The sequence below is a fragment of the Alligator sinensis genome, unplaced genomic scaffold (genome assembly GCF_000455745.1).
Source record: "Alligator sinensis unplaced genomic scaffold, ASM45574v1 scaffold451_1, whole genome shotgun sequence".
In the NCBI taxonomy this organism is placed as follows: Eukaryota; Metazoa; Chordata; order Crocodylia; family Alligatoridae; genus Alligator; species Alligator sinensis.
In genome coordinates this window covers 638,968-659,847 of record NW_005842097.1, presented here as the reverse complement: position 1 = coordinate 659,847, position 20,880 = coordinate 638,968, and the positions used below count along the sequence as shown (strand labels likewise).

The 20,880-nt window shown below is 46.9% G+C and overlaps 2 protein-coding genes across 3 annotated transcripts; both read left to right on the top strand.

Moving 5' to 3' along the window:
• The first annotated feature begins 7,247 nt into the window (after window positions 1-7,247).
• RHO (rhodopsin) lies at window positions 7,248-11,277 on the top strand. The gene is given in 5 exon segments (XM_006039400.2): window positions 7,248-7,608; window positions 8,815-8,983; window positions 9,116-9,330; window positions 9,451-9,650; window positions 11,043-11,277. Coding segments are annotated over 5 exon segments (1,068 nt in total). The 3' UTR covers window positions 11,166-11,277.
• A 4,777-nt stretch (window positions 11,278-16,054) lies between these two features.
• On the top strand, window positions 16,055-20,451 carry LOC102371307 (protein B4). 2 transcript variants are annotated; one of them, XM_006024130.3, is made up of 6 exons: window positions 16,056-16,172; window positions 16,966-17,240; window positions 17,866-17,995; window positions 19,294-19,355; window positions 19,742-20,107; window positions 20,308-20,451. In XM_006024130.3, the coding sequence occupies exons 1-6, from the start codon at window positions 16,142-16,144 to the stop codon at window positions 20,398-20,400; spliced, it is 957 nt and encodes a 318-aa protein (XP_006024192.1). In that variant the 5' UTR covers window positions 16,056-16,141; the 3' UTR covers window positions 20,401-20,451. The 2 variants fall into 2 exon arrangements, with proteins under 2 accessions (XP_014375674.1, XP_006024192.1); XM_014520188.2 differs by lacking the exon at window positions 20,308-20,451 and having other exon boundaries at window positions 16,055-16,172; window positions 19,742-20,236.
• The last annotated feature ends 429 nt before the right edge of the window (window positions 20,452-20,880 follow it).

Here is a 20,880-nt window from a genome sequence, read left to right as displayed (position 1 = left end):
TTGCTGACTAATGGACAGAGTTGAATATTTATAAGTACTTATAAAACATGCAGGGTTAATAGGGAGGGAGACCAAAGACCTGTTTTCACAGAATTGTTATGTTAACAGCTTGTCTTCATGGCAGAGTTGGCACAGGCTCTTACTAAGATATTTGTCACTAATCTTGCCCTCATTCCCAAGTGCAACCCTCTGACCTCTGTAGTAGAGCTTTCAACCTATGCTAGCTAAACCATCCTGAAGTATAGGCTCAAATGTAAGTGTTGCCTACAGTGGGTTGGTTACCTTCCCACTGTGCAGTGGGACAAGGGCTAAACTGGGTCCTCCATGGCCATCTCACAATTTCCACCTGTGTGAAGAACAGACTATCCCTCACAATCTATCAAGTATGGCAAAGCAGTAACACTCACTGCAGCATTAAGAAGCATGATGATAATACCCTGGAAGTCCTGCCACCACCATTGGAGGCTCCTGCAGCATTTTATGTTGATCCAACAACTAGGGCATGGTTTCGTAATGTGGTTGCACACATCTGATCTTAGCTTGACCGGTCATGTAAACCCTGCAGTAATGACGTACCCTAAAAATTAGTTGCTTTATTTATTTCTAAGCACTTGAAGGAAAAGGTGATTAGGAACAGAGAGCATAGATTCACCAAGGGCAATTCATGCCTGACCAACCTTATTGCCTTCTATGATGATGTGGCTGGCTCTGTGGATGCAGGGAGACCAGTGGATGTGATGTATCTTGATTTTTAGCAAGGCTTTTGATATGGTCTCCCATAACATTCTTGCATGCAAGCTAAAGAAGTACAGGCTGGAAGAACAGACTGTAAGGTGAACAGAAAACTGGCTGGAACATTGGGCTCAGAGGGTAGTAATCAATGGCTCAATGTCTAGTTGGTAGTTGGCAGCCGTATCAAGTGAAGTTCCCCAGGGTTAAGTCCTGGGGCCACTTTTGTTCAATATTTACATTAACAACCTGGAAGATGGTAAAGAGTGCACCCTCAGCAAGACCCAGCTAGATAAAGCTCCAGCTGGGATTATCTAATTAGGGATGGTCCTGCTTTGAGCAGAGGGTTGGGCTAGATGTGACCTCCTGAGGTCCCTTCCAACTCTGATTTTCTATGATTATTTTTTCTTGATGCTATTCCACAGTGAGTTTCAACTCCAACTCATGGAGAGCCATGTTAGGAAGTCAGGAAAAAGTTCACCTGTTTGTTAGTTTAGACCCCCTGTTTTTCTGCTAAATTTGCCAATCTGGATTAATTGTGATGGTGATTTTAATGCTGTGGGTACTGGATTATTTTACTGCTGGACTATTGAACTCAAATTGGTTGCAGAACAGCCATCAGATGGTCTCGGCTGTGGATAGCTAAGCACCTAGAAGTGATAAGTCTCAATATTTTAAGCAGATTTTAAATACTCAGCTTCAGCATTCATGTTTATTACAATTCTGTTTAGCAGAAGTCTCTCTCTCTCCAGTTGGGCCATGCTGTACTTTGCTTACTGTGCTAAACTATTGGCCAGTGTTCCCGTCTTCTGTTCAACAACTATTATAAAGCAGCTGCATTTCAGAAGTGATTGCAGCAATTCCTGTATGTGCATTAAACTCCTTTGAAAAGTTCTGTAAGAATGACATAATGGTTTTTTATGTCTCTGTGATTCCTGATCAAAATTTTCTTATTTGCAACTTAAAAAAACCCTACCCCACATGCTGTTCTGACTACCAGTTTTGTAAACTGGGACTGATCTTTAAGTCTAGCTACGTTTTTCTGCCTCCTGTATCACAGGCTGCAATGAATACTATATAATTGGCATTTATACATGAGTCAGTACAGAATTCAGCTTATTCTCCCATAACTATCTCAGCTTTGCAAAGCCAACAAGAGTGAGAAATAGCAAGAAGAAATGGATAAAATTTATAACAATACAGGAGTAAGATGTACTGAGTAAGGAGGTTCTATTTTTTTTTTTTTTAAAGAGCAATTTTTCCTCACTGTAAATGCATTTTACATTTCATAAAGGCTTTTATAGAATCATAGGAAGTTAGGGTTGGAAGGGATCTCAGGAGGTCACATCTAGTCCAACCCCCTGCTCAAAGCAGGACCATCTCCAACTAGATTATCCCAGTCAAACAGATTTTGAACACCTCCAAGAATGGAGATTCCTCCACCTGAGTAACCTGTTCCAGTTTTTTCCTACTGTCCTAGTAAGAAAATTCTTCCTAATATCTAACCTAAACTTCCATTACTGCAACTTGAGACCATTGCTCATAGTTCTGTTATCTGTCACTCTTGAGAACAGTCTCAGCGTTTTTTCATGTCTCGGTGATTCCTGATCAAAATTTGAATATCCTCTTTCAAACCTGGAATTCCCTGGATCCTCCTTTTTCCCTTTCTTAAAATCCCATCCTCTTTCAAACCTCGCTTCAGGTAGTTGCAGGCTGCTATCACATCCCCCATCAGTCTTCTCTTCTCTAGACTAAATAAGTCCAGTTCCCCCAGTCTTTCCTCATTGGTCATATCCCCCAGCCCCCAAACCATTTTTGTTCCCCTCCTCTGGACTCTCCAATTTGTCCACATGTTTTTTTGCAGCGGGGGGCCTAAAGCTGAACACAATACTCCAGATGTGGCCTCACCAGTGTTGAATAGAGGGGAACAATCACTTCCCTTGACCTTCTGGCAACACACCTACCAATGCAGCCCAGTATGGTGTTAGCTTTCTTGGCAACAAGGGCACACTGCTGGCTCATATTCAGCTTATTGTCCACTGTAACCCCCAGGCCCTTTCCTGTAGAGCTGCTGACCAGCCAGTCAGCCCCCAGCCTGTACTGGTGCATGAGATTGTTCCATCCCAAGTGCAGGACTTTCTGCTTGTTCTTGTTGAACCGCATAAGATTTCTTTTGGTCCAATCCTCCAACTCGTCTAAGTCACTCTGAATCCTAGCCCTACTACTCCCTGCAGCTTGGTGTCGTCTGCAAACTTGCTGAGGGTGCTCTCTATGCCATCTTCCAGGTTTTTGATGAAGACGCCAAAGAAAACCGGGCCCAGGACCATCCCCTGGGGCACTCCACTTGATACCGGCTGCCACCTAGACATCGATCCATTGATTACTACCCTATGAGCCTGATGCTCCAGCCAGTTTTCTATCCACCTTACAGCCCATTCATCCAGCCCAGACTTCCTTAGCTTGCTTGCAAGAATGTTGTGGGAGACCGTATCAAAAGCCTTGCTAAAATCAAGGTACACCACATCTGACAGTCTCCCCGCATCCATGGAGCCAGTCATCTCATCATAGAAGGCAATCAGGTTGGTCAGGCATGACTTGTCCCTGGTGAATCCATGCTGACTGTTCCTAATGTAACCTAACCTTTTTCTCCTCCAAGTGCTTAGAAATGGATTCCTTGAGGATCTGACCCATGATTTTTCCATGGGCTGAGGTGAGGCTGACTGCTCTGTAGTTCCCTGGATCCTCCTTTTTTCCTTTCTTAAATATGGGCACTATGTTTGCCCTTTTCCAATCCAGGACCTCTCCTGATTGCCATGAGTTTTCAAAGATGATGGCCCATGTATGGCTCTGTAATCACATCAGCCAACTCCCTCAGCACCCTCGGGTGCATCCCATCCAGCCCCATGAATTTGTACACGTCCAGATTTTCTAAGTAGTCCCTAACCTGTTCTTTCACCACTGAGGGCTGCCCACCTCCTCCCCAAACTGTGCTGCCCGGTGCAGTAGTCTGGGAGCTGACCTTGCCTGTGAAGATTGGGGCAAAAAAAGGCATTGAGCACGTCAGCCTTTTCTGCATCCTCTGTCACAAGGTTGCCTGCCCCATTCAATAAGGGACTTGCACTTTCTCTAATCCTCCTCTTGCTGCTGACATACTTGTAGAAACCCTTCTTGTTACCCTTCTCCAAGTGTGCTTTGGCCTTCCTGACTTCATCCCTGCATGCCCAAGCAATGCTCTTATATTCTTCCCTAGTTATTTGTCCAAGCTTCCTTTTCGTGATTTAGTTTACTGAAGAGTTCCCTGCTAAGCCGAGCTGGTCTTCTGCCATCCTTGCTTGTCTTGCTCTGCATTGGGATGGTTTGTTCCTACACTCTCAGTAAGGCTTCTTTGAATTACAGCCAGCTCTCCTGGACTCCTCTCCCCGTCAGACTGGCTTTCCAGGGGATCTTGCCCATGAGTTCCCTGAGTAAGTCAAATTCTGCTTTTCTGAAGTCCAGGGTCCTTACTCTGCTGCTCTCAATCCTTCCTTTCCTCAGGATCCTGAACTCCTTTCCTTTGGATCCACAGGGGAGAAAGATGCTATATAAAAATACACCAAGATGTGACCTTGGGGTTGTAATAATATCTGGTGAATTTTTTAAAGATTTTGATCATTTCAAACTGCCCTTTGACATTGAGGCTGTTCTTACATAACTTCATGGTAAGGGGGTACTTTTGGAGGTGTCTAGTGAAGCTTAAAGACTGCCACCATAGATGACATTTCCTGCTTTGCCTTCTGCCAGCCACTATGGTGTGGATAACAGCATAAACCACATCTTGAAATTTGTCCCATACTTCCTTTACCCTATTGCTTGCCTCTTCCACTGAAACTCGCTACCTGCTCGCACTTCAAGCGCTAAGCTCTGAACAACAGTTGCTACCTCAGCAATGGCTTATTGCATCAAAGCTTAATGTGACACATTTGTGTATCCGGAAGATAAACCTTTAAGCCTACTGTATGCCTGGATATATGTGCTAACAGCTACATTTGCAATTAGATGACTGCAGTGCAGCTGGAAAGTAGCCTTGGGAACACGTGTGAAAAGTTAATTAAGCTGGAGTTTTGATGTGGGTAGTGTGCTAGCAAGAACCATGGTGTCTTTATTCAGGTTACCATATTGTATAAAAATGTGTGTTTAAAACTAATAGTCTCTTCATCTGTACAAATGTTCAAAGTGCCTATTGTCCTACTTTTTCAAGTGCTCTATTATATATAAATGGCTCAGTCTTCCCGTATTCTTGTCAGCCATAGCGGTTCTTGTGATAAAATCCTGTTTTCAAGCACTTAAAACCTTATGAAGCATTCATCTCTCAAACTGACGTGTTCCAGGGTTGTTCTTTGCTGAAGACTTATCTTCTGTATGCTCCTATGTAAAGTTTCAGCCAAATCCCAATAAAAGAATGGGGTGGCTGCAGCTGTCATATAACTTTGTCCATTTTTCTTAACTGGACTGCCTATACTATGGTAACCCAGCCCAAAAGCAGCGTGGTACGGAGCAAACAGACTAGATACTACCTAGAGCTGGACAGGCACTGCCTGGTGTTCTGGCTGTACCTGACAACCAACTGCAAGACCTTGAAGTAGTCATACCTCTTCTCAACCTTCACTTCAAAATGGTGTCGATTATTCTATCCCAGCTCCCAGGGGAGATGTGAGAATAAGTTCAGACTTGCCCAGCCCTTAAATACCTTAAAGTTCTTAACTAGTAACACAAGATGTAATAAAAGGGCAAAGGGGGAAAAAATCTTTAGGGTTTAAAAGACTAGGGCTGGTGTATCATTTTTAAGAAAATTGCCTTCTCCATAGGATAGTCTGCTACTGATTTCAGTATTTTCATTCCATTATACCTGCTGTCCTATTTTCTTGCAAGCTACTGGCCAGTGATCTTCGTTCCAAACAATGACTTAAGTGATGATGAGGACACAAAGAAGTTCAGAGCATGTGGGAGTTTCAAACAGCCATTTCACCTGTAGCTATACCTGTCTTATCCATTTAATAAGTTGAACTGGATGCTTCGGACAAGTTCCAGAGTGATCACCTGAGAGTTTTAAGGCTCCAGTCTTCTTGCAGATTAAACACAACCCTAGTATCAGCCTTGTCCAATGTACCCATCAGTGTTGAACAGTATGAGGGAGCACATCTCAGGGGAGAAGATGAGCATGACTCTTTGGTGGCTGTTGATGTTATGGTTAACACAGTACAGATGGCAAATAGATGAGCAGAGAGGATGACCCAACAGGAGAAGCAGGGTTAATGTATCTTTCACAGGTACATACTAGGGCAAAAATGGTCTGTGGCAGTTGTGGGCAAGAGCTGGTAGCACTGTGGCAGAAGTCTTTACAGAAGTCATTCAGTCCTTGACCTCTGTCCTGCTCAGGCTCCACCTGGTTTACCAATTGTGGTGGCAACTGGTGGGACCACCTGTTTGTTTCGCATGTAACCCAGGCCAGCTTCAGATTGTAACAATGGTCTTGGGCCAACCTACAGTATATGACCCAGAGTCCAAAGGCTGCAATTCTCCATACCAGTTCCCTCAACCTGCTGCATACAATGCTGAGGTGTTAGATTATAGTAACACATTCCTTAAAGCAAGGGGACAGAAAGGAGCTCCTGTTCCCAGATGTGGGCTCACAACTCATCCCTGCCACCTGTCTTTGAGAAGCTACAATTCAGATACTGGACAATATATTCAAAAAAAATTAAGCCACCACATAGACACACCTATACTTTGTCCTTCTACCTATAGTTCTGAGGCTGCTTTACAACCATTAAAGAATTCAACTTCAAAATATCCCTGTGGAATAGAGAAGTGTTATCCCTATTGCACAGGCAGTGAAACAGGCCTGCAGCAGCTCCTGATACTGGAGTCTTTGTGGGGTAGCTTACTTTTCTGAGTGCCCAGCTTGAGGCACTTGGGATCTGGTTGTCAGCAGTGCTGAGTACCTACCAGCGCAAGGGAAGGCAGCATGATCTGTGGTGGTCAGCCCTTCATCTCTCAAATGGGGCACCAAAACCAGAGCCCCAAACTTGGAGGTCAGTTCTGAAAATTTATCGCTAAGTGAATTAAGTAAGGCTGCAAAATAAGGAACAAAACTAATGAGGTTATGCTTCCTTGCTGGCTCCACATCTATGGTATACACAATAGCTGCATATTATACATAAGGAGTTCAATGTTCCCTGGTAACCACTGCACAGCGCAGAAACAGGTGTCACCTTAAACCTTCTTGGGAAAGCCAATTACCACTTGCAATCCTAGCTTGGATTATTATGATTAATAATGCTGTAAGTCCTAATCGTGCTGACACCAATGTTGAAAGCTTACCCAAGGTGGTACTTCATAAAGGGCGCTGCGCTGACAACAGTGTTGCCAGCTTCTACAAGTTTGAGGAAGAAGCAGAGATAGGAGGAGAGCAGGAAGAGGAGATCTTGAAAGAAAGCAAAAAATATTTGTAAGACCATAACACCTCGGAACCCGCAGCCATGAATGGAACAGAAGGTCCAGATTTCTATATCCCCTTTTCCAACAAGACTGGGGTAGTACGGAGTCCATTTGAGTATCCGCAATACTACCTGGCTGAACCATGGAAATACTCCGCGCTGGCCGCTTACATGTTTATGCTGATTATTCTTGGCTTCCCTATCAACTTCCTGACTCTGTATGTCACCGTCCAACACAAGAAGCTCCGTTCGCCTCTAAACTACATCCTTTTGAACCTGGCAGTTGCTGATCTCTTCATGGTCATGGGAGGCTTCACCACTACCCTGTACACATCAATGAATGGGTACTTTGTCTTTGGGGTAACAGGTTGCTACTTTGAAGGCTTCTTTGCTACTCTTGGTGGTAAGTTCACTAACTGAGTAAATAGCCAACTATGTTCTGTCAGAGTTCCCTTGAGCTGTAGGAAGGGGAAGCCAGGGCCAGGTGGAGGGGCAGGGGGGAAGACGGGAAGGCAGCAAAAAATGGCTTTCAATGCATCACCAAGACCTGGAGGCACTTGGAATTGATACTTTCAGGCTGTATGTTTGGCTTTCAGTGTTGTAGAAAAGTTATATTTCAGACAAGAGAAGTGTGGGAGGACAAAGAACACATGATGTTTGCCATCTTCCTTTACTGCTTTGGGGAAAACCCAGTGGCTGAAAATGGTTGAAACTGGACTGTGGTATTGAAATATGACCTGGAACAGTATTCCAAAAGTGGTTTTATGCCGACTTTTAACCTTGGAAATGGCAAGCCTGGTCTTCCCTGGTTTTGCTGGAAGAATTTCAGAAAGGTCCCAAGGTACTTTACTGTAGATCCCCATACTTAAATTGAAGGAATAGACTTAGCCTTTAAAAGTCATCTTCTCCCCCATGTGTCAATTGATTGAAATAGCTGTTTACAGGAAATGGTAGGCCTAAAACCCTTTCTTTTCTGCATCCAGTTCATCCTTCAGGCAGATAAGTCTGCTCAGGTCACCATCTAACTAGTTCTTTGGTTACCAGAGAGTCTTCTAAGGTAGATGAGTTCTAAAATGTATAGTGAAACACAAAAAACCTCCCAACATCTTGACAACAACCTCTTTACCTTTGTTTACCACTGGGTGGAAGGTAAGAAGGATGTAGACCCAATTTCCACTTTACTGTGAGCTTTAAAATATCCTACTAATGTTGTTCCCAAACCTGAGATATGCTGGGCAGAGGGCAGAAACCAATGGGTGGTCAATTCAGTGTGCATTCCCTAGCACAATCAGGCGCATGGAGTTAATAAGTAGCAAAACAAGTGTGGGGAGGACAGGTTGGACTCAAACATAAGATAAGATTTTGAGTTCCAATGGAACTCAAAATACTGCAGCAAAATGAGTGTACAATGGGTTAGGTCAGCCATTTATGCCTTCCTTCCCATGCTTTAATTCAGATTTTTTTTCACATACAAATCTTACTTGCATTCTTTGATCATTCAGAGACTTGTTTGGAATCCATTATCCAAGAAGCTTTCACATACAGGACAACACGCTTTTCTTCTGTTGCAAGCAGTATATGAATATGTGTGTGTGTGTCTCTTACACAGGTGAAGTGGCTCTGTGGTGCTTGGTAGTCCTGGCCATTGAAAGATATATAGTGGTCTGCAAGCCCATGAGCAATTTCCGATTTGGTGAGAACCATGCCATTATGGGCGTCGTTTTCACCTGGATCATGGCCCTGTCTTGTGCTGCTCCCCCACTGGTCGGATGGTCCAGGTAGGCATATTATGCATTTTCTGAAATAAGGCATCATCTAGGACAGCATTTTTCCATTCTAAAATTGCAAAGCCTGATTCCCCAGTGGCACCAGTGCAATGCCAGGTACTAATCTCATCGGTTTAATGGCAGGTACATCCCAGAGGGCATGCAGTGCTCATGCGGGGTTGATTACTACACCCTGAAGCCTGAGGTCAACAATGAGTCCTTTGTGATCTACATGTTCATAGTTCACTTCACCATTCCACTGACTGTCATTTTCTTCTGCTACGGACGCCTGGTCTGCACTGTGAAAGAGGTAGGTTGACCTGCTGGCGACGGACTGCCATCAAAAACTGCATGTGAATGCTAATGCCAAATTTTTGGAAAGCTCAGATGCAGCTTGGAACTCCACAGCTGGCTCCATCCCTGTTGTGGGAGGAGACGCCGTTCCAGCCTTTTTTTCCCCAACACTCTCCCATGGAAAGCCGAGAAAGAAGTTACCCGCATGGTCATCATCATGGTCGTTTCTTTCCTGATATGCTGGGTCCCCTATGCCAGCGTTGCTTTCTACATCTTTTCCAATCAGGGATCTGACTTTGGCCCCGTCTTCATGACCATCCCGGCATTCTTTGCCAAGAGCTCTGCCATCTACAACCCAGTGATCTACATTGTCATGAACAAACAGGTAATTAACAAGTGCAGTTTTTTCTTCAATGTATTTCATTTCTTAAAAGCTTGAACCTTGCTCATAGATTTAAAGGTTAATGTGGCATGAAAGGAACTTTTAAAGTCAAATGTGTTCCTATAATACACAGGGATGGCTCTATTAATTATCTCACTATCCTTTGGTATTACACAGATGTAGAAGCCGTCAAGCCGGTCTGCTTGAAATGATCCAACTACTTAAGATTTAACTAGGTATCTAGGCCTCTGTTCTGCTCTCAGCCACACTGGCTTCAGTAGGAAAGTTAGGATAATCCCGAATCAGAGTTGTAGCTAGTTTTAAGGAATGAGAAATGTACAGAAGATAAGATTTGGCACATTGGATGAACCATCAGTCCATCACATATAAAGTCTTACCTCTGCCAGTGACACTTAAATCAACTTCCCTACTTTGCCATCACTGCCACCTTACATCAGGAACGAACATTTCTTCCACACACTGGCTTCATCATCATCCCCTGCCCCAAAAGCATGAGCTTAGCCTAGGCTCATATTAGCAAAAGGTGCAGCATGTCATGCTCACCATTTAAAAATCAGCATTTACTCGCAGTGGTACTGGAGATAGGGCAGCATTTCACTCTGCTTATAATGGGATGTCGCTGTGGTATCAGAGATATGTTTCCATGCTAGCAAAGGTTGATTTTTAATGGCTACCATTGCCTATCCTGTTACCCTAGATTAAAAGAAAGGAAGGAAGAGATTGCTTTTACTTTCAGAACACTAGAATATTTGGTGAGAATACATTCTCACTTGTAGAACAGCTATTTAGTTGTGAAGCAAAGTAGGTTTTCTACCACCGTCTCATTATTAACTTTAACCTTTCTCAAGAGCATTTCAACTAATGACTCCCATGGATGGTGAAAAGGACATGAATATAACAGTGGGAGACAAAGGGCTGCTCACTGCATGCGAGAGCCGACAATTGTGTCTCCACTGCTCTTTTGTCAGATTTTTAGCTGTTAACAAATTGTGGTCCTTCGAAAGGTCAGATCACTCCTGCCTCATTCACAGCAGAAACTGCTTTTATTGCAAAAGCCCTATTCAAATGAGGATTCAATCCAAATCACACTAAAAAGAATGAAAATCTTTTAAATTGGTTCTTCTCAGAGTGGACTGACTTTTTAAAGGACATTTTAGTAGAGCTGACTTGGGTCAATCTTTGAGGCTCTTCTTTACTTAGAGCTCACTTTAATGCACACGCACGTGCAAGCACGCGCACACACAGGAATCTCTTTGGGTAAGTCACTGACCCATTTGATGTAAATAGAGAGTTCTCAGTGAATCTGATTAGTTGACCTTTGTCACCCTGGTCACCCCAGTAAGTCGACTCTCCTGACTTTGTGCTCTCTTCCAGTTCCGTAACTGCATGATCACCACCCTCTGCTGCGGGAAGAACCCACTTGGTGATGATGAAACTGCTACTGGCAGCAAGACGGAGACCTCCTCGGTGTCCACCAGCCAGGTTTCTCCTGCATAGATTCCTCCTGGAAGCAGCTGATCTCAGGGCTGGCATGCATTGTCATCATGGACACTCAAATCCCATCTGCATGAATGTAGTCATGTTACTGTAATGACCACCGCCACCTGCATCCAATTCACAATTGACCCAGCAGGACGGACTTTTCAGTTCTGATAATAGAAATTATTTGAACAAGGCTGTAAATATTTTTAAAACTTAAATACAAAGGGTTAGCGCCTCAGCTGGTGTAAATCAGTGTATATCCATTGACTTGTAAAGAGTTATGCCCATTTACACCGACCGAGTACCTGGCTCATCATCTCTAGCTCCGCACAGATGGCTGGATGTTCCCCTTTCACCGAATGGAAAAGATTAGTGAGACAGCAGCCTCAGGGCTCAATATATACCATGGCATCTGTTTTGTGCGTGACTCGCAGAGCCCATGATTAGGACAACCCATTGTAAAGAGCCAAGACACAGATACCTGGTAGAGGTTGAGATATATCCATGAGCCTGTAACCATAATCGGGGGCCAGAATGGTCAGGATATATGTCAGCTGTGAACATTTTTGAGCTCTTTCTAGTAAGAGATGGACCCCACTCACCATCACAAGAGTCCTGTGTCCTTGGGAACCCAGGGACTTATTTATAACATGGCCAATGAGGTGCATATAGCTGCTCATAGCAAGTTATTGCTGCTCAAGGGTCAAATCCTGCACCCCCTCCAACAGCCCAGAAGGCCCAGTAGATAATCTAACAGATGTGGCTCTGCCTGCAAAGGAGGGGGCAGGATTCAGGGGGTTCATGCAGCTGGATCCCTTCCATGTTTCAGAGCTGGGCTCAGTGGAGCTGCATGAAGCCTAGTGAGCAGAGGCATTTAGAGGGTTACAGCAGGGTAGGACATGGCCATTAGCAGCATCTCTAGAGTAATCTTGGGGGGTGGATTGTGTCCTTTCTTCCACCTCCCCTGCTTGCAACCCAGTAGTTGTGCTGTGTACAAGGACTTGGCTTTGAACCTTAAGCATCAGCTGACTTAAAAATGTCTTTTCTGTAGCATGTGATGTTAGGTTTCCATAGCAACATCTATAGTCATTTGGCTTCCCCCTGACTCCTCCCACATGTCCCTAGACCACACCCCTATAGTTTGAGCTCTTTATGGTTCTCATGTGGTTCACCTACCAATTTTCAGCTGTAATTTGATTTGGCATCAGACCAAGTAGGAGGTTTTGGCCAGTGTTTGTGCTTTTGAGGGTTGATTGGTAGCAAATTGCTACGCTTTTCTTCAACTCTGTAGCAAGCAAGCCATGGGAGCATATGGCTCAGAGACTTCAACATATGTTTTGAGCACTACAAGATGGCATATTGCAATTGTAGCAATGTTCTTTATTTTTATTTTTAGCTCAATTATACAAATAAGATGTTTTTCTCGCTGTTCAGTGTTATCAACATTTGAAACTATTTTTGTACGTTATTATCCTCTCTGATTTCTAATCCCATGCAGCTTTGCAAGGTCTGATAGGGAAGGTATAGAAACCACGCAAGTTAAACCTTTAATAAAGAGCAATTTGCAAGTACAATTCTCTCATTATTTTTTTATCGATACTTCTACATATTCATTGAAATCTAAAGATCAGAGGTTCATGAATCATTCAGTGTTTTGGTTAATGTCTCATTTATGTACTCAGGATCTGAAAGGCTTTTTTGGGGAGAGCAGAAAAGGAAAGAGATTTGATTGCCCAGGTATATTTCCCCTTACAGAAAGAATACAGTCATTGAGATGGTTGGCTGAAAGCCCCATCATGGTCTTGACAGTGGCCAGGCCAATGTAGCCAAGAGGAGGAGATGGCTTGCATTTAGAGCTGCTCTAGGAAGTAAGCAAAATGCCATGCCCTCTTCTGCTGCATCTCTCCTTTTGGGATCTCACAACATTTCTCTGCAGCACTCTTCAATGGAGAGATCCATCTGTTTTTGCCCACACACAACAAATATTTGAAGGGTGTTGCAGATCCACTGCCCTGGTTTGCAGAACATCCTTCATCCTGTGTCCTGCCTGACGGGAATTGCGTACCTTTGCCTGGGAGCTAGCTGTAGACCAAAGACGTGAGTTCACCTTAAACACTAGTGGAGTATCAGCAACAGCAGCACAACACTCCCATAACCTGCTCCTTAGAGGTGCTTCACCAGCAGCCTTGAAGGATCACTGTAGAAGTAATTCAGTGGGCATTGATCTTTCAGTTGCGGAGCCTTTATAAAGCAGACACCTGGATTGGCTCACAGACCCAGGGTATCTTTACTCTTTGTTTCAAACAACAGGACATACTTAACTCCAAAGGCCCCTGGTTCAACTCTGCTGCATTGGCTACGATGGCAGCTGACAGCCACACTTGTAAGGGGTAACCCAGACAGAATTTGCACCCAAAGTGACAGATGATGGAGGCAGACAGAAGAAATAAGTGAGACTGGGTAGCAGTTAAAACCAGCACTCTCGCCTAGCAGGCAGTGGCAGCAGTCTTGGATACAAGCCGAAGTTTTGATCGCTTCCTTCCAGAGAAGAGCTTTGGGACTGATCCCAGGAGCTGTGGCCCCCTGGGGAAACGTTCAGTCTTAGCTATTCCCTGTGAGCTGCAGTGCTGGTGTCACAACTGCTCAGCAGTCCTCCCTTTGCTGCTGAGAGGTACAGCTCCATCTCTTATTCCAAAGCAAAATCAATCCAAAGCAGAAACATCTGCTGTGGTTGGGGAGGGGGTAGAAGCTGGCACTTATTTTGTCCAGACACATCAGCTGCCTGAAGAGCTTCTGAATTATACCTTCCTTAACAAGGGAGGCTGCGATGCAACTGCGAAGCCAGTTCAGCTTCACCTGCATTGGTTTTGTTTTTGCTGGTTCCTTATAGACATTTAACATGAGATATCTCTGGGCAGATTTACACATTCCTAAACTTCTAATAAATGTATTGAATAAACCAGGAATCAAAGTCTCCTTCAGATAATCCCAGCATGTCCGTGAAGTCTTTGATCCACAAGTGATTTTACAAATGACAGCTGGCCAAACCATCAATGGTGCTATAAAGAAAACTAAGGACTCACATTTTATCCACTACAGATGAAATGTGGCCATCTCTAGCATGAAACTCTGATGATATCTCACAGTTATCAGCAACAGCACATGGTGATTTGGACCAGGAAGGGGAGAGGAACATCACACGCAGCTGAACCCCTGGGAGGAATGTGTGTAGGGCAGCGTGATGGTCCAATTTGAATCTGAGCAGGACTGATGTTAAAAGTTCAGAATTGGTAAAAAATAAAGTACCACACGTTCCTCGATGACCTGAAATAGCCAACAGCTCAGTTCTCATATCATTTTCTTCTCTTTATATGTCCCATAGAAGACAATGCCTCCCACAATACAAGGCACATGCTGCAGAAGCAGCTCAGGCAGAGTGGAGAGTGCTAGAAGCACACGAATGGGTGAGGATTGTATCAAGTCACCGAAGACAACAGCACAACTCGGCTGGGTGATAGCATCTGCTGCAGGTGTTAGCTGAGGATGAGCAGAGATTGCTCTTTATTTTGGTGAGTTTCACCAGAAAGACCCAAGCGTAAGGTGAGAAGACCACATCTCTGCCCCTTGCCGGAGTCCACAGGGTATGGGTTTGTACCGCGTTTGCAGCATGTCAAGACTATTGTCAAAAAAACAAGCCCTGCCCACTTGACCCTGCTTCACGTTCACCCCCAAAACACTGTGCAGTAGCTTTACAGTGTGGTCAGGGATGCTCCCAGGATCTCAGTCCAGGGATTGCTCCCAAGATCATCATGGGGCATGCACACCACCCCTCGAATAGCAAACACACAAGTTATTTTCAGAGTGCAACACACCTGCAGGGGGTAGGGCAGGTCTCTTAGCAGTGGTCTCAGGGCCTCTGCGGACACGGTATGGACCCACCCTGGGGCTGTCTGAAATGCTAGTTTGGAAGCCTCATTTACTCCTTCTATCTGAGCACATGCTCCCTTCAGCTCGTGCAATCTCTCTCTCTCTTTCTCTCTGAGCTGCTGAGTTACATGCCTGCAGAGACCAGCCTCTGGCCAGCACTGGCACGTTCCACTTACACGCGTAAGCAGGTGCAGTGAAGGCTGCAGCTCAGGCTCCTGCTGGTGCTCCCCAATCCTGGTTTCTCACATCCTTACTGTTCCCATCTGGGTGCCCCTGGAGCTCAGAGACTGCCAAAATGCATTAGACAAATGGGGATTATGACAGAGCCAGCAAACTCATTATGGACCTAGTCCAGGCCTAAGTGTTTCTGGTGCGGTGCTTAGGGCTTTGGCTCCGCTGGGGTGAGCGGCTGGCAAGGCCAGCCAGCAGGGTGCAGGCACAAACCTCCTGTGCCCCTGGAGAAGGGAAAACATAGGACTGGCACTCTGGCCTCACCCAGCCTGGGGTGCTCTTTGCCAACAACTTCCAGCTCATCCTCAGTGTCCTTCGTTTCCCTTGCTGCCTCCTTAGCTCAGTCTCTGTGCACAGAGAACAGGTGCACTGGGCAGCTCGGGGCTCCCACAACACAAACCTCTGCCCAGGGGCATGTGTGGACAGACTCACCCCACCCAGGCATCCCACAGCCGCTTGGTGCCAGGACCTGACTCCCTGTGCAGCTCACCTGCTCCAATGAATGCCAGGATTTGAATGCCACATGCAGATGAAAGGTGATGGTTTGGTCTGCAGTGGAGAAGGCTCAGGTTTCGAGGGCTGCACCCGCTCGCCTGTTCCTCCGAACTGGCAAACTAAACTCAGCCCTGCTGCTGCCACCTGTTCCCAATCTCACTGGCACTGGGACTTGAATGAGAATAATTAGCAGCTGCCGGCTGCAGCCCTCTCAATTAAGATGCTAATCAGAGAAATTAGCAGGAAAGTGAGGTGAACCTGTGAATAAAATCTGCTTTGCAGCCAGCCTGGGATGGGCTGCCATGTGAGGCAGCAGACTGGAAAGTTTGCTGTAAGCAATGGCTGTTGTTGCAATGGCCTCCAAGCCAGGTAAGGCCTCATTTCCACCTGGGTGGTCAGGATTGGGCTGTCTCTTTCTTGTGTGTCCTTTGACTCCTCTGAATATGAATCTCGAGCTCTAATCCCTTCAGTGCAAGTGAATCCTCTTAGGGATCAAACTGTCATTATTATTTTATTCAACATAGCCTCTCAGAGGGAGGGGGTGCCTTGAATGTGGCTGGTCTTGGTAGATTTTAGGTAACTAAATTAACCCCCTGAGCCCTTTCTGAGTGATGGGTGAATAGGTGTGGACAGACCTTGGAGCACTTAAAAAGGCTTGGAGAAATTTAGCTAGTGTTGCCAGGTTCCCCATCTGTGCTCTGCTCTGAGGATGAGCCTGCTAGTGGGGCCTCCTCCTGGGGAGATAAATGTCCTTGTGGCTAAGGAGAGCAGCCCAGGGAGCAGAGTCCTATCTCAAGCCAATGCACAGGCTTCTTGTGAGGTCAAGGCCAGATTGCTAAAGGTATTTGTCTTCCTAATGGATGTTGAAATTGGTGTGAGCTGATACTTAAACCTCTCCCAAGCTTCAATGTCTCTAATTCACTTCCCGCTGCAAATGCAAAGGTTGTTTCCTTGGTCTGTCAAGACCTCGAGGCAGAGCTTGCCCTGCATATGGGGCTTGGTCAAAAAGGAGCCTGGCTTGAGCTGAGGGCTGTAGGTACTAGTGCTGTCATAACTGCCTTGGGTTTTCTGCTCGTGTATCTTCTTGCTCTGAATGGAAGCGAGCCATGTTCCTGAACCTGATGATAACTGTATTTCTTCCCCCATGCTCTCTCCTGCTCAGCCAGGGTGGCCAGGCTGTCCAGCATCTTTAACTGCAAAAGCAGGGGCAGCCACCCACCAACGCTCAGTATGGTGATTGAAGCGCTGAAGGCCCAGAACGAGAGGAAGGGCACCTCGGTCATTGCCATCAAGCGCTATATCCTTACCAAGTACCCGGCCGTGGACTCAATCCGGTTGAAATACCTGCTGAAAAAGGCCCTGACGAAGGGCCTTAAGGATGGGTGCCTGGTGAGACCCCAGAACTCCTCTGCTTTGGGGGCCACAGGAAGGTTTAAGGTGAGTTGGTTACTGGATTAACTGCTGTGGGCTGCATGGTGTTGGATGCCCATGCCCTAAATCTGTGGGCTGGACCCTGCGCGTTCTGGGAAAGGTGCCTGCCCAGCTGCTCTACAGCAAGATGCCAAGAGCTGGGTGAATGGGGTGACCCCCCTCTCTGGCTGGGAGTCCCTTGTCCCTTGAAATGAGTAGGCAGGGCTGTGGGCCTTGGGAAGGTTGATGGGGCAAGTGTCCCTCTCCTGAAGTGGGAGCAAAGATCACAGTTACACTGAAAAATCATGGCTTATCCCATAACGTTTTTCAGGCTGAAGGTAGATGTGCCTTGGCTATGGAAAGACTGGATGACATGGGGCCCTGGGTGTCCAGGGATGTAGCCAACTGCCCCATACAGGGCTATTGGGCGACCAGGGCAATAGAAGATGCCCATCAAACAATGGTCTGTGGCACGGCTGGAAGCTGTATGATGCCTATGGAAGCCTTGCCAAGAGGATGGGCTGATGGAAACTGCCTGCCTCTCCTTGGTGTCAGCCTTTGAACTATACCTGCCTGGCTCCAAGCTTGCTCCCACAGCGGCTGAGCCCAGCTCTGCAGGCGGTGATGCTGCTTTGCTCTTGCTTTTTACTAGTTAGCACCTGAGAAGCCCAAGCTTAAAAAAACATCGGGAAAGCTGGATCCAGCAGAAGGAAAGGGCCCCAGACCAGGGAAACCAGGAGCAAAAAAACCCAAAGCAGCTGCTGGGAAAGCTGGCAATAAAGGTGAGAGGGCCCCTTTCTCCTGCACTGCTCCACTCCCTCTGCAGAGGTTGGTGATGGGCACAGGCTGCTGGGTGAATTGACATGCCTCTTTAGAGCGCTGGTGTTGGCCCTCGGGGCCTGGCTCTCCAGCAAACCTGACCAAGAAAGCAGCAAATGCCTGAGCAGACCCTGGCCCCTCTCGGCTCCCAAGTCCCAAGGTTGTGATTCTGGGTCGGTGGCAGCCCAGCCCTGCAGTGCCTGACCACCCCCCCCCACTGACCTGGGGCACCTTTCTGCTGGAGCTTGGTGGCACCTCCAGCTGCACATCCAGAATTGCCCAGGGCTGACGGAGCTGCACAGTTCAGTGCCTCATTCACCCCAAAGCAAGTCGGGGTCCAGAACCTAGGATCCTACGCAAAGTCTTGAGCTGATAACTGTGTGCTCAAGGCTGCCGAACATGCCCCTGCAGGCCTGGGCTCCTTACCGTATGCAATGATGGCCACCGTGTCCTCCAGTCTGTGCCTGGACACAGCAGTGATGCTGGGCTGTTTCCCTTCATGGATATCCCAGTGGCCAGAGCTGCTGCCCAAGGCAGTGGGAGCCCTGAGCTCCAGCCCCTCCTTTGCCTGGGGGAGGCTTTGACCCCCCTCTCTGGCTGGTCTGGAGCAGGGGCCTCCTGCATTAGGCTAGTCTGGGCAGGTGTGGCCATCTGACCCATGCAGGCAAGGATCCATCACTGGGTCAGATAGAGGGGCTCCACAGTCATTGGCTCAAACCTGTGTAGGCCTTGAATGAGGTGCCTGAAGGCGTATAGGCCTTGCCTGCTCTCCTTCCTCTTGGTTGAGCGCTCTTGCTCCCAGCCCAGTGCTGACTGGATCCTGTCCTGAGGTGCTTGCCTCCTCTTGCAGGGGTCCACTCTGGACCTACGAGCTCGCACTCTAGTCCTTTTATTGGCTCTGGCCCTAGATGCCTGCTTCTTGACCTAACTTCACTGGTGCTACAGCTACCCAGCACTGCCTGGGCCTCAGTGGTTTTGAAAGTGAGCATTGAAAATCACTAGTTGCTTCTGCTGCCTCTATTGACCTCTACTGAACCCGTGCTGTAGTGTTCAGCTGGTTGCTTTAGCTACCTTCAGGAGGGAGTCTGCAGTGCTCACACTCATCCTTATTGATGAGCGTCTCATATCTCATGGTGTGCTGGAACTACCCTGTTCTACAAGGGGCATCTTTCCTGTAAAGTTGGGGGGGGCTATAGCCTTGCACGGAGTAGACAAATGCATGGGAAGAACCAACTCATCCTCCCCCAACATTTCCTTTCAGGAGATGCAATGGAGGGGAAACCCAAAGCTGAGAGCAAGAAACCTAAGGCCAAACTTGCCGCTGTAAGTACTGGCTGCCAAATGAAAGCTTCCATCAGTCTCCTTGATGAGCCTCAGAACTGCAGTGCAAAGGGAAGAGCTTGGGAGCAGCTGCTCTTGTAAAGTTGTGCGAGGAATATTGGCAAGGAAGCGGCTTCTTGCTGCGGAGTCCTGAAGTACTAACTCTTTTCCAAGCCGTGAAGGAAATGGGGGTGGGGTGGGGTGGGGGAGGGGGGAATATTTGATCTCCTTTGTTCCAAAACGTGTGTTTTCCATTGTGGAAACGGAGGGCAGAATTCAAAGCTGCCGTCTACTAAAACCACTGTACCCTCACCTTGCTATGGGCTTGTGGCTAGTTAAATGAGCAAGTGCTATTGCGATGATGAGTCTCAAACTCATTCTCTTGGTAGGGCCGGCAGAAAGCTCCGGGGAAGCCAAAGAGTTCTGATGGCAAAGCGATGCCGGCAAAGAAGCAGCCGCGTGCCAAAGAGGGGTCTCGAGGGAAAGCAGCCAGTGAGGCAAAGAAAGCTGCCACAAAAGAGAAGATGGTCCCAGGAGGGGATGACCCTTCGAAAGCGGAGGCAGGAGACCAGAGGGCCACTACCTCCTCCAAAGCCAAGGCGGCTCCTAGGCCGAAGAAGCCTACAAAACCCAAAGAGACAAAGGCTGAGAAGGCACCAGCCAAAGCCAAGGCAGCTCCTGGTGCCAAGAAAACCACTGTGAAGGGGAAGGGAGAGGCAAGGGGCACTGAGAAAGGCAAAGGGAAGAAGAGGGAGGCTGTCCCAGGTGCTCAGTCTGGCAAAGAGAGAGAGGATGCAGAAGGCAAATCCACCAAAGCTGGCAGCAAGCCTGGCAAGAAAGCAGGCTAGAGTCTCCTGACTCCGGAAGTACTCTTGGGAAATGCTTGGACAATGGCTGCCTCCTGCCTGAGGAAGATGGATCGGTGCTTGGCTCTATCCAGACCAAGAAGAGGGAGGCTGTCCCAGGTGCTCAGTCTGGCAAAGAGAGAGAGGATGCAGAAGGCAAATCCACCAAAGCTGGCAGCAAGCCTGGCAAGAAAGCAGGCTAGAGTCTCCTGACTCCGGAAGTACTCTTGGGAAATGCTTGGACAATGGCTGCCTCCTGCCTGAGGAAGATGGATCGGTGCTTGGCTCCATCCAGACCAGTTGTTTTGTTTGGTTGGTTTTTTTTTAATGATATTCCTCGACTGCTTTGATCCTGGCTATGCATGGGTTGCTCTGTTTTTAATCTCTGAATGAAGCAAACTGGTTTTAACTGTGTGCCTATTACTTGTTTTCCAATAAAGGTAGTCAACTGTTCCTGGGAGTAATGGTTTTCATGCCTGGCTTGCAGGTACCCTGGAAACTGCAGAAGACCTAGCATTAGCACCCCATGTCCCATATTCCTTTTTGCTGGGGTACTAGGTTAAACTGAGCTTGAGCCCAGTTGTGGAGTCTGAGTCTTGCTAGTTAGACCAGTGACAAATGCCAACTGGGTGAAATGGAGTGAGCCAGCCAAGTCCAGGGGGCAGAGTGCCAGCACTGGCAAC